This window comes from Zalophus californianus, chromosome 4 (genome assembly GCF_009762305.2).
Source record: "Zalophus californianus isolate mZalCal1 chromosome 4, mZalCal1.pri.v2, whole genome shotgun sequence".
NCBI lineage: Eukaryota > Metazoa > Chordata > Mammalia > Carnivora > Otariidae > Zalophus > Zalophus californianus.
The window spans coordinates 133,643,567-133,656,931 of record NC_045598.1 but is presented as its reverse complement, the minus strand read 5'-3'; the positions used below and the strand labels follow the sequence as shown (position 1 = coordinate 133,656,931).

The following is a 13,365-nucleotide window of genomic DNA, read 5'->3' as shown; positions in this document are numbered from 1 at the left end:
TATTGAATAAATATGACACTATATAGAAACACAGAATATCAGAAGTAATGACAAACATTGGAAAAGGTGAATGCAAATGAATATTGACTACTTCAGTGAACAATAATAATGTCTTATAAGGCAGATCACAAACATAGAAGTAAAATTTAGTACAACAGAAGCACAAAAGGCAGGAGTGGGGTAAACAGTGAAACTGTTTGAAGGTGCTTGCATTGAGAAGTGACAAATGTGCTAATTTAAAGGTAGGCAGTAATACATAAAAAAAAAAATGCCTATTATGTTCTCTAGAAATTACCACTGTAAGAAAAATAAGAGAGTTACACTGTTAATGGAGAAGGGAAAAAATGGAACTGTGAAAATCAATTTTTTAAAAAACTTTAGAAGGGAATCAAGAGACCAGCAGGGAGCTCCTCTGCCCTACTATTCAACTGCAAACCCAACAGGAAAGTTGCAAGTCCATACTATGTGAGTTACTACTTCACTACACCAGCAGGAGGAAAAGATTCTTCTCTCCTCCCTACCACAGCCCAGCCAATGAGACACAGTCCCAGCTCTGACAATGAAAAGCCCCTATAGTCGCAACTCCCAGGCTACTCCAATGGACTTTTTGTTTATAACAGCCCTCACAATATCCTCCTTTCTTCTATGAACCTCCTTTGTTCTGCTGACTTGCCTATGGTTTTGCTGTAGCTTGCTGGTCCCGGATTGCAATTTTCCGCTATTCCCAAAATAAATCTATTTTTTTCTGGTAAAATAACTGGCAGTTTTATTTATTTATTTTGACTTTTATTTATTCATTTAGAGAGAGAGAGCTGTGGGGAGGGACAGAGGGAGAGGGAGATAAAGTCTCAAGCAGACACACCGCTGAGTGTGGAGCCCTACTTGGGCTCTATCTCACACCCTGAGATCAGGACCTGGGCCAAAAAACAAGAGTCGGAAGCTCAACCAACTGCATCACCCGGGCACCCCAACTGGCAGTTTTATTTTTAAGATTAACAGAATAATTAAATTAAACCTGATTCATCCAAAAGTAGACAAGAAAGGAGGAATAAATGAATAAAAAACAGATGTGCAAATGGAAAATATATAACAACCATAGGGGGTAAATATATTTCAAGGAAAAATATATAACCACAGGTGGAAAAAGCACACACAAATTTACTCAACAACGAATGCTTTGACTCGTTTGCATGTGGGGGGATAGCCCTCACAACATGATACTGATCAGAAGCAAAGGAGGGGGAGAAGAGAAGACAAGGGAATATAATCAAGGGGCCAAGGGACTGCATAAGGGACTTACATGTCCCTTAGGAGTCCAGCGGGGCATTTGTCTGGTTAATGGAAGCCTCCTCTGCAGTAAATGACTTCTTCAGGGCATTTGTTTATGACTAAAATATCTTCACACTTTGTACTTATTCTGAAAAAAGATGTTTACATAAAGAGATTAGACTGTCTATACACCTAACGTAAAAGATGCTGGCTATGGGAGGAGAAATAATTACTTAGAGCACAGAATCCAGAGCCGTATTTTAACAGTTTGAATCCTGACTCCAATACTTATTTTCTGGGTGATTTTGAGGAAGTTACTGAACTCCTCTTGTCATCCATAAAATGAACATGATAATAACAGTACTCTCCTCACTGGATTACAGTGTGGAATGTGTGAATTTAGGTAAAAATTACTTAGGATAGTGCCTGGCACAAATAAGCACTATGTGAAAATGGCTATTATTAGTACTATTTTTAAAAAGCATTCAGTAGGGGGCTCCTGGGTGGCTCAGTCGGTTAAGCTGCTGCCTTCGGCTCAGGTCATGATCCCAGGGTCCTGGGATGGAGCCCTGCATCGGGCTCCCTGCTGAGCAGAGAGCCTGCTTCTCCCTCTCCCTGTCGCTCTGCCTACTTGTGCTATTTCTGTTAAATAAATAAATAAATAATCTTAAAAAAAAAAAAAGCATTCAATAGGCTTCTAGTTCATACAGAAATACTACTTGTCTGGTTGCTTTATAATGTCTTTGAGAGTGCATATGCGGTAAAAGATGTATTTTACTTTTTAAAAAATAAAATTCTCATTGTTCTCATGCAACAAATAAATATGCTCCTAAATTGACACATCTAAATACCCAATTAGGTTTATTTCTTATTAGTGTGGCACTCACCCTTACATGTACAGTATTGTATTACATTGCAATGACTTTTGATATTTTCTGAAGTTTGTGAGCGAGTATTCAAAGTATTTAGGCATCAGGACTCTAACATTTGGTTTGTGCTCTTATTCCTGGCTGTATCTCAGGGAAATATAGAAAATATGATTGGAAATATAAGGAATTTATTTGAAATTAGTCACAGCTCTATGTGACTTTGGCCAAGGTAGTGCATATTCCATTTTTTTTTCCATCAGCAAACTGAGAGAATAAATGGTAGTTAGATGAACTCTAAAATATTTATCTAACACAGCATCAATCTGTGACAAATATAAATTTATACACACACATAAACTCACATACAACATAGGCAGAGGTTATCCAACTACAGTTCTCAAAGGAGCCTAAGATTTTTTGTTTTGTCGATTAAAACCCTATCAAAGTTATGGGACAATTTCCAGCACATCTGTTCTGGATAATATTACCATAATTATTTCCTTCCATTGAACATCTCAGCAGTACCAAAGCAATAAGCCAAGTAGGGGCAAAAATCTTATTATTAGGCAGGAATAACGGTCTCCAATTTTCTTCCTCTAATGTACGATAACTGAAGTCAGTTAAATACTTCTGGTGGAATTCTTTGAATTAAAATAAAGGTCATTTATACTTAACAGCTATAAATGAACACTCACCTCTCAGCTAAGTGTAAATACAGGATCTGGCCTATTTTTATTACTGCAAGGTCCAGTCTGCCCCCCATCTGGGTCTGGGCAGTGGATAGAGCAGGCCACAGGCAGGGACTTCTGGGGAACACACCAAGCTGCCAAGGTCCAGAATGCCCCAAAACAGAGATGCCTGTTCCCCTGCAGCCAGATCTCACAGGAGCTCCTTAGTCTTGCCATCCAAGGCACTGTCGGAATGTCTGCTGATGAGGCTCCTCGGAGACCTGACTCCCACAAGGCCCTATATGCCAGCCCGGCACCTCTGGCTCACGTGGCCTTCCACGCTAGGAATGGGGAACGCAGCAGGAGGAACCTCTGGCCCCAGGAGGATGGCTGGCTAGGCTGCGGTGGCCCCTGTTAACTCAGGCCTAGAGTTCCAGGATGCCTGAAGGAAGGCACTGTAATAGTGAACTCTGCACGCGCGGTTCGTGCTGACTTGGCATCCAGGCTTCCTGAGATCTTCCAGAATCTGGGTAGCGTAGAGCTAAGACAAGCCAAAGGAGCGAGTCTGTTCAGAACACCCGGAGTTACCAGGGTCCCTTCTCCTCCACAGCAGAATAGTTAACGCGGCGAAAACCAGATCTCGCGATACCTCAGAGCCAAACCTCCCGTGATCTCAGAAGCCAGTGCGGCGACCCGGGCTAAAGGAGATGGGCGGCACCTGTGAATTACAATTGCTTACGTCAGCAGGACCTTACCCAGTATGATGTAATCACCTTTCCAGACTCTGAATCCACGAGAGAGTGGGCGTCCCCTGGTGCCTTTCAAAAATTCAAACTGATCTAATTTAGCCTTGAATTCTAACAAATTAGTGAAAGGATCACATTATTTGGCTAAACTGTTTCTTCAGCTTCTGAAAATTATGGTGCCAGAGTTGAGACACTACCTAAGATAAGTGTTTTAAATCAACGTAAACAATATGACTCTTTGTGCAGTAAGTTAGTTTAAGCCCCAAATCTGAAGTTTGGTATGTTTGCAGAAATGATAGCTGTTTGTTTAGCTCGCTATGTTCTTCCAGAGTACAGTTCTTTTAAAAACATTTTAGAAATGCTAGAGAAGTCGATATTTCAAAATATAATATTGAATAGAAAAGCATACATTATAATGAGCCAACTATATAACAGATTAGGAGAGCAATCTTTCTGGAGAATTCGGCTTTTCTTGAAATACACAGATCACTTTTATTAGATGCAGAACATTAAAGAAATAATTAACACATGGTCTGGTAAACTTTCAAAGTTGAAATAATAATGTTAATACCATTTTATAAGCGTTGACCTGTTTTAGATCCACATTTAGAATGTTTATCAATGATCTAGTTTCATTAGCTATAGTATCTTCTGCTGAGAGTATGTAAGAATATTCATTTATGTCCTCAAGAATAAAATTTAAAATTGTTGGAATATTCATTTAGCAGTACTGACCATTTATAGAATGTACAAATCATGGTATCTCTGCAACAGAGAGATAAGAATGTTACAATTCTCAAGGAGCTTATCCTTAAGTTTAAAGAACTAAATATAATACAAGGCAAAATCTAAAAATTAGTATGGTCAAATTAAAAGGACATATTAGAGAGCATTATTTAATTCTTACCAAGAGAATTGCAAGAAAATTCCTAGAGGATTTCATATTAAGTGCTGAAGGATCAGTAGTTTAGCATGGCAGATACATAGTTTCCCCAAGGTAAGTAACAGAAATGATTATATTAATAACTAACAGATATTTACCGCATACGATGTGTTTGATTAAGTATGTTATACATAATAGCTCAATTAATTCGTAGAGCAATCCCTATGAGGTATTATTCATCCCATTTTTCAGGCGAGGTAATTAAAGTTTGGAAAGTTAAGAAGCTTACTCAAGACCACACCTTGTATAGAAAAGCATAGGTAAGCAATGTGGAGCAAGACTGTGGAGGTTCTTAAATGTTTTTATAAGATGATTAGGTTTTCTTAAATAATGGAAACTTATGGAAAAGAGTAATTCCAGTGAAAACTTTAAAGATGGGTTGAAGAGGCATGGGAAGAAACAAAATAAGGCTCCAGTTGGAGACACTGTAATAGTACAGGAAAATTGTGAATATCTAAACTAGGGACAAATATGAGAATCTTTATACTGATAAGAAAAGATGGGACTTCCCTACTGGGGGGGGGGAGCAATGGAGAACAGAAGATGAATCTGGGTAAAGTTTTCATTTCAATCATGCAATTTAAGAACAGGTGTAATGTGTCTTTTGGAAAAAAAATGTTCTCACAAATCTGATTAAATTTTGATATTTTTAATCTACAAATGCTTAAGTTTTGACTACCCATATTTTGAATCACTTAATTTCTGGCCAGTGCTTGATAAGTGATCATGGCATTATTTTCTTTACCATTTGTTCTCCAGCAATGGTCTATATGAGCCTCTCCTTTCTTGTTTTTCTATTATCCAGCTCTCTTGCTTTTCCAGATCTCTGCATATGATTTATCTCCCCTTTATCTGCTCCTAAACACGTAATCATTTATTTTCTGAAAATATATGAAGTATTTACTGTCTTGTCAATTCTTTTATAATTACTTTATATTCTTCAGATTCTTTCATTTTATTCAAATTTTCTCTTGATACAATGCTCCTAAATATATGATTGTCTTCTCTTTCATATACAAATATCTAGTCAAGTTCACTTTACAGACTTCTGGTATTAAGGATGTTATTTATATTAACATCAATAACCCAAATTTAAAAGACTTCAAATAATTTCATTAATGTAAAATGATTTCTAAATCAAAAAAAGGAAGAAAGGGGACTAAAAATATTTTGAAACATGATTAATTTTAATACGTTTACAGGGAAAGAGTAAATTCACCAGCAGGAAAAAAAATACCAAAATTAACATTTTACAGGTTTTTAGTCTCAAAGCACAATACATTTTTCATAGAAACAAGTATATCACCATCATAGGTACCATAATATGGCAACATTTATACACAAGGCCATTTACCATTAATAAAATCAGTGGCAATGGTGATGCAATACGTTAGTTTATCTTTGTTAAAATTTTTGCTATCATACTTCCTGGCCTGCAGGAGTATTTGCCAGGATACAAAAGAAAAATGTGTGACCTCACTTTGAACAATACATAGAAAGCTCTGGCTGCCTGTGCTTAACCTATATTTACTATATTATCACTAGGAATGTTTTCATACCACTACTCTACCATGGAACAATAGTTCATTCCACTTACTATTAAAGCCATTCCCAAGGAATCAAACATTTTAATAGATTCATTTGGATAGTAAAGAATTAGTTTATACAAAATAAGAAGTGCAATATCAGGACATAATATTCGATATGCCTAAACTTAACAGAAGAGAAAAACTATACAGGTATTAAGTGGAAAACAATTTCAGATTATTTGGAGTAGGTAATGGCACAGTATTGAACTGGGGGAAATGTGATACCATGGTTCCTTTCATTTTTTAAGAATTGATTATTTTTAAATGCACCAGATGATTTTCTGAAGGCCATTCACATTCAATGTTTAGATTCATTTTATTAGTGGCATATACAAAGCACCATATAAAATAACATGTGAAATGTAGAACAATCATGACTATGTAATTAACTATAGAAATAACTGCTAAGAAAATATAGCAATATTTAACACAGGATTTCTAAAACCATTACATATTCATTACTTTTCCCAAAGTTAATAATGTCCCATGTTTAATTTTTACAGAATTTATCTATCAAGATTTATATGCATTTGGCACTTTTTGGGGGGCTGAAAATAGTTGATATCTTCTGTACAGTAATGTTACAATTTTATACAAACTTCAGAAATATGGCATTTGGAATAGTCTTTACGATCGTCTTCCAAGTGTTCCATTTCACACAACAGCAAATACTCTGAATGCCTTTCCTCCTGGAGGATTCTGTAAACTGCAAAAAAATACAGAAAGTATATTGATGTCATCTACACATATAATCTTCCAAATAAATCATGCTTACTTATGACAGTCAAGAAAGCAGCTCTATGAATCCAGATGGCCAACTCTCTTAGGCTACTATAGTTTATAGTTATTGGAAAGCTTGAGTGAGGATGACGTAATTCTTTAAATCTTGGTTGTATGCTGGGCTGCAAGTTTACTAAAATTTAAGGTGCACAGTGGTAATAATAGTATTTTATATATAACTTAACAGATTCCAGACCATGTTTTCCTGTATTACCACCTTTGATTTTAATAAAGCAGAGTTAGGCAGCCGTTATTCCGTTTTACTGGGGGAATATTAAGATCTAGGTTTACAACTGACTGATATGGTTAAAAGTTAGCTGCAAGTTAAGAAGATAGTGATACTTATGCAATACTCTAGAGTACTATTATTTTTGAGCACCTACTATGAATTTCCCAGATGCATAACAGATGCTAAATGCAAAGCTGTCTTTCTATAAAGATGGCACTCAGATGGTTATGTGAAAGACAATCTAGATACCTTACATAGTACCAACCTTTGGTGTCCTTTATAGAAACCTTACTGTATGTACGAAACTTCCATTGGCAATTTTAAAGAACCCAGTAAATGTCTAAAAGTTAGGAACTTTTCTGTATCTAAACAACATACATGAGAGTTAATGCTATTTCCCCAAGTACAAATGATTTGAAAAATCACTATAGGTTCTTTGCTCTTACCTTTTTTAAATACTTGATAAAGTAAGTCATATGAATTTTCCCAACCACTAAAATATATAATACTAATGGATTGAATAGTATGAGATGACCAGAGGGCATTCATTTATGTCATACTAGGTATCCACTTCTAATCAAAAAGAGAATTTGGTTCTGGGAAAAATCAGACTCGTTTTTTGCAAATACTTTGTCATATAACTGGATTAGAGAAATATTCAGTGCCCTGCTCACCTAGAAAGAATTACATATGAGAACTAATCTAGAAAGTCCAAAAGAGGATGAAAGAAATTTCCTTACTATAAAATCAATTAACAAAAGAGTGGTTCTGACTCATAATCCGATTTTCATGTTGATTTTTATAAGCCTGTAGGAGACAGGCATCTCTGGTACTGCAGCTTCTCCCATCCCTATAAGACCAACTATTACACAGGGTTTAAAGGAAACACTGGAGCAGCCACATAACTCCAAACCCATACTAAAGTGAGTTGGTTGTAAAGCAAGCATAAAGGGGTTTGTGTGGGGTGTGTGTGTGTGTGTGTGTGTGTGTGTGTGTGTGTGTGTGTGTGTGTGTGTGTGTAGAGAGAGAGACAGAGGGGAAGAGAGAGGTGGGGAAGAGAGAGACTATAAATATATAAAATAGAAAATATATATGTATACATTTTTAAATTTACCTTTCTGAGAAGATTCCATTTTGAAAAGAAGCAGTGTAAGTCTTTCTTTTGTCCACAGGCATGACGTCTACATAACCACCATGATTTCGCACCACCCCAGCATGTACTGCCGCTCTGCAGATACTGGACAGCTGAGGGGAAAAGGAAAAACCCATTGTTATTAGGAAATTCCTGCTGAACTTGTCCAGTCTACTCTTCCATTGGATTGATATTCGGCAGTTACAGGTGGATGTTTTATGCATAAAGGAATGTTTCAAAAGTCACAAAGTTAAAGCCCATTCTGAGGGAGTCTGAGGCAGATCCTAAGGGTAACTACAATGGTAAAATCCCTTCACCCTTTAATCTAACAAACACTTGCCTTTCCAAATAGCAGGCTTTTGCTATAGTGAAGCAATCAGATGCAAATTTGCTCCTTTTATCTCTTGAAGGGCCTATTTATCATTCTTAAATTTCAGCCTTTGCGAGTCCCTACTGGAGTCACTCTGACCAAATGTTCACAGGCTTATTATCTGCACCTCATTTATGTTCAGTTTTGACTTACAAACAAATCATAGTTCTGTATATCTTTACAGTCCCATTTCCAAAATACAAGTGTGTATTAAATGGGGAGTTTTCTTCTATTAAATAAAGTGATCTATGCAGAGAAAATCAGCCCAAGGAGAAAAATATAAAGAACAATCATAGCTTCTTACCTATATTGGCAATGTCTATCACTTTGGTTTGAATGGTCTGACATGAAGTACTAGGAAAGTGCTATGATTACATTGTACCAGTTATACAGTCTGCATTGAATTGTATTTCTATGGAAGAGAAAATTATTTTCAGGTCCAACACTTTAAAATTATTAACTGGATTTCTAGAAGTCAACTCTTTTCCTTTGTCCCATTAAAGTCTCCTCCAGACTTTGATGTTTGCGCTTTAATCCTAATGTTCTACCAAAATTTGTCAATAGCTGAATACAGCCTGAGGAAATCCCACAAAATGAAACACTTGAACTGTTTCAGTATAAAACAATCCCCCTCATATCCGAGGGGTCTTTTCTGATCCCACTGGTGTGTTCTTTTTTTATCTCTATGCACATGTGCGTGACTTAATGTGCTTTTTTAAGTTCACATAAGCATGTGCATCTTACATGACCTTGCTTTATTACTGTGCTCTGAACTTTGTGGCATCAGTCAGAACTTATTAGATCAGAGAGCCTGAATGCCAAGCTGTTTAATCCTTTTCATGTTTTTGTTATATCACAAAATACCATATATCTAAAGTCTTGAATCCTTACTCTAAAGAGACATTTTATTCAGTTTAAAGTCCCTCATTGAATTAATGTTTGTATCTAATATGGTACATAACAGATGAAATTAAAAATAATTCTGTACACATTTCAGTATTTATCTTACTGTTAAAAGAGTATTATCAGCATTTTCCCCAAGGCAATAAAAGTGCTTAGATATAACATTCACTAAATCCAAGCACTTAATATGTTTTGAAACTATTGTTTTGTCCATAACTATGCAGTCAGCAGGCATTCCTATTTGAGTTCAAAGGTCAGAAGAGATTTTCTTTTTATACCCGCACTTTGTAAGAATTAATATATCATGAAAAGAAAAAGAATTTATCTGTGAAAACAGTGAAACATTTTTAATGAATGCAGAAATTAACTTTATTTTTAACAAATGAGAAAAGTTCAAAGCAATAGAATGTACAAGTTGTAGCTGTATAAACAGAAAGAGAGAGACAGAAGGAAATGTGGGGAGGGAGGGAGAGAAGATATCTTTCCTTATCTTGTATTCAAAAAGATAATGTATTTTGTAGGGGGTGGGAAGACTGACAGTTAATGCTTGAATCTCTGACTCTGTACTGACCTCATAATAGTGATCCTTATATTTCCAACTTACTTTTAAAAGGATCTACGTAATAATACATAATCACCTATATTCATTGCACTAAGGAATATAAAATGATCTCAAGATATAAGTTCTAATAAAACATTAACTCTAGAAAAATAGATGGCTGATAGGTATAGAAGTATATAGGATATTTTAAAAGATTTTTCACCAGGCATGACTAAAATGAAAAGTTTTGGTGTTTAAAGGGACAATCTAAAAAGAATAATTTCTTTTGAAATCTCTGATAATTTTAGCTAGGCTTATTCATGTACACTTATTAATTTATTTTTTCGACAAATATTTATGTGCAAGATTATTTGCTTAATTTCTGATGTCACTGTGTGCTCTAAGTTTGTTAAGGCATGATGTAATTCTGTCTTGTTCACAGGCTGGCACACATCAAATTGTTGATGAAAAAATGATGCATGAATAGCCCAGCTGTCGCCCTCAGGGAACTTCAAAATAATAAAAGAGGTGGAGAAACAATCATGACACTAACAAAATAAGCTACACGCTAAAAGGAAAAGAATAAAGTTATACGGGTTGAAAGAAGGACTACGTTATACATGTATTAGGAGATCCCGCAATACACTCCACAGAAAAAGTGGCAATAATTTAGGATGTGAAGAATGACCATGATTTTAACAGACAGGAAGATAAGATAAGCACAAACATAAGGACTAATAAATTAGGATACCAGTAAGACATTTAAGCTGCAGATATGTATAGTGCAAAGCTGAAGCCTGGGAAGAACTCAAATATGGAGAAAATTTCAGAGCTAACACTGAACTAAAAACAAAAACAAAACAAACCAAAACCCTGGACCTCAATGAACTCACCAATAGAAATAAGATGGTAAAGAGTATTTTAGACCTCTTTTCACAAACCTATTTCCGTAGTATTCTATTGTATATGTGTTTCAAGAGTATATTTCCTGAATTTGTTTTTGCATCTCTCTGACTTAGAAATTTGTAATGGTTTCTAAATGTCTGCCACATAAAAATCTAAACTCATCAGCATCCATTTAGACTCTCCATTTACATGTTTTAAGAGCTGGATCCTTCCATCCCTTGCACAAAATTGGCTGCAGTCCCTTGGAGATTCAACGCTCACCTGTTCCGAGCAAGCAAACCTATGTGTTATGCGTGCATCTCACCTGCTGTCACCTCCCCGTCTTTGTAGATGCTGTTCATCCAACCTAGAATGTTTCCCTAATCCAATTTATCAACCCACACTTGAAACCTGGCTCAAAGAGCACTTGTCCATATGGAAGCCCTCCCAGCTAATAGTCCTTGTCCAACCCAGTAACGTTATCCATTATAACATCCCCTCAAGTGGTGTCCTTTTATACATATTTTAATGTATTATCTGTCCTTGATTCTATGCTACTTTTTAAGTGCTCCTTTGCCACAATATGAAAGAGATTGTACATACATTTGATAATTTCTTAATTATCAAGTTTACACTATAAATTACTGAAGAACCAAAAGGAAGATTTTTAAAAAAGCAAAATGAATTTTCCTTCAGAAGAATGACACTGGACTATTTCATAGGGGTCTGATGTACAATGTATGGGTAGGACATAAAGAAAAATTTAGTAAAAATGAATTATGCACTCATATTTGCATAAGGAGAGTCATTTTGCAGTGTTATTGCTGACTAGCTTCTCTGAGAATATGTATATCCACATAGAATCTATTCCCTATTTCTATATATAAATATACATACATACATTTAAATGTGTATATACATATATATACATGAATACTGAGAGCTGAATAAATTAAGATACTTACATCAGAATAAACTCGGGTTCCAATCACACGAGCATAATGCGGATTTGCCTGCATACAGTTACGAGGACAGTAGACTCTGAAAAAATATATATATATAAATATTAAGTAGCTGGTTACTTCAGTCATTCTCACTAACAAGACCACAGACAGGCACACAAAAAAGTTAACAGCATTCTCAATCCTACTCATCTTTTTTTCTTCTGAAATAGGTCAAGGTACAAGCCAGGCAGTAATGCAATTGCTTCTGCTTAATTTACCCACTTCCAGCTTTTGGCACAAATGTGTTCTTTTCTTTTTTAACTTAATCAGGAAGCTTTCTAGTTTCTGGATTAAGCAGAAAGAAACATCAGGGTGCATTTCTGAGTATCTGGGAATTGGTACCCAATGTGTCTGTAGAATTTAGTAAACCAATAACTTGAAAAATGTGACTCATTGTCTGCCTCACACATCTCACAGTTTCTTTCTTCTGTGTTCACATCTTTGGTAGCTCCTCTAATTTCATGGTTTTAAGCATGACTATAAATTATTGATTTCCAAATTAGTATCTCCAGTTAAGACTTCTTAATTCCAAATGTGTATGTCCTATTGCTTATTCAGTATCTCCACTTAACTCTAATAATCATTTCAAACTTAGCGTGTTTAAAACCAAATTCCTAATCTCTTCCTCCGGCCCCCAAATCTGTTCTTTCTTTAGGCTTCCTACAATAAAGGGCAACTTCATTACTCCAGGTGCTCAGGCCAGAAACCTTTATTCTAGCCTCAATCCTTCTCTTTATCTCTCACACCTTACATTCAATCAGCCAGCAATTTCTCTTGCTCATACATTAAAATAAAATCAGAGCATTCCTAAACACCTCAGTTACTATAACCCTAGACTTTATGGTGTCTAGCTATAGGTTCTCCTATGATCTCCCTGCTTCCAACCTTGCCCCCTCCACTCTTGTTTTTCCCCACTTATATAAAAGCACACCAATCCAATCATAACATTTCTCTGCTCCAAATACTCCAGTGGCATTCCATCTCATTCAGAATAAATGACAAGATCCTTACAATGGCCAATAAGCCCTTCATATCTTGTCCCCCCCACCATTACCTTTCTGACCCTATATCCTCCGCTTCCACTTTCTCACCCAGCTCCAGTGATACTCACCTAATAGTTATTTCTCAAACATACAAAAAAATAGGCTCTTCCTCAGGGCCTTTGCACTTATCTTTCTCTGTGCCTAGAATATTCTTTCTCCAGACAGCCTATTGCTTTACTGATATCTGATTGGCTTAGCTCATTTAAATAACATATCCCAAAGCCCTTTATTTAAACATGGGGTCCAATTATCACTGTTCAATCACATGTTTAAAAATTCCACTCTGAGAGTTTAAGAAACTATAAAGTGGCACCTTTTTTTAAGCAATGGGCTCTTCAAGTCACACACACACACAGACAGACAACTAGTGCACTAAAAGGAAATTAAAAACTAA

At 35.9% G+C, this 13,365-nt stretch overlaps 1 protein-coding gene across 2 annotated transcripts in view; it reads right to left on the bottom strand.

The window, feature by feature from the left end:
• Positions 1-5,667: 5,667 nt before the first annotated feature.
• CRISPLD1 (cysteine rich secretory protein LCCL domain containing 1) overlaps positions 5,668-13,365 on the bottom strand; it is a 44,354-nt gene continuing 36,656 nt past the window's right edge. For both annotated transcript variants that reach the window (XM_027616828.1, XM_027616837.1), the window contains 3 exons: positions 11,890-11,965; positions 8,208-8,338; positions 5,668-6,790 (listed from right to left, as the gene is read on the bottom strand). In XM_027616828.1, the coding sequence (XP_027472629.1) occupies positions 6,739-6,790; positions 8,208-8,338; positions 11,890-11,965 (259 nt within the window). In that variant the 3' untranslated portion in view covers positions 5,668-6,738. The remainder of the gene's footprint in view (positions 6,791-8,207; positions 8,339-11,889; positions 11,966-13,365) is intronic.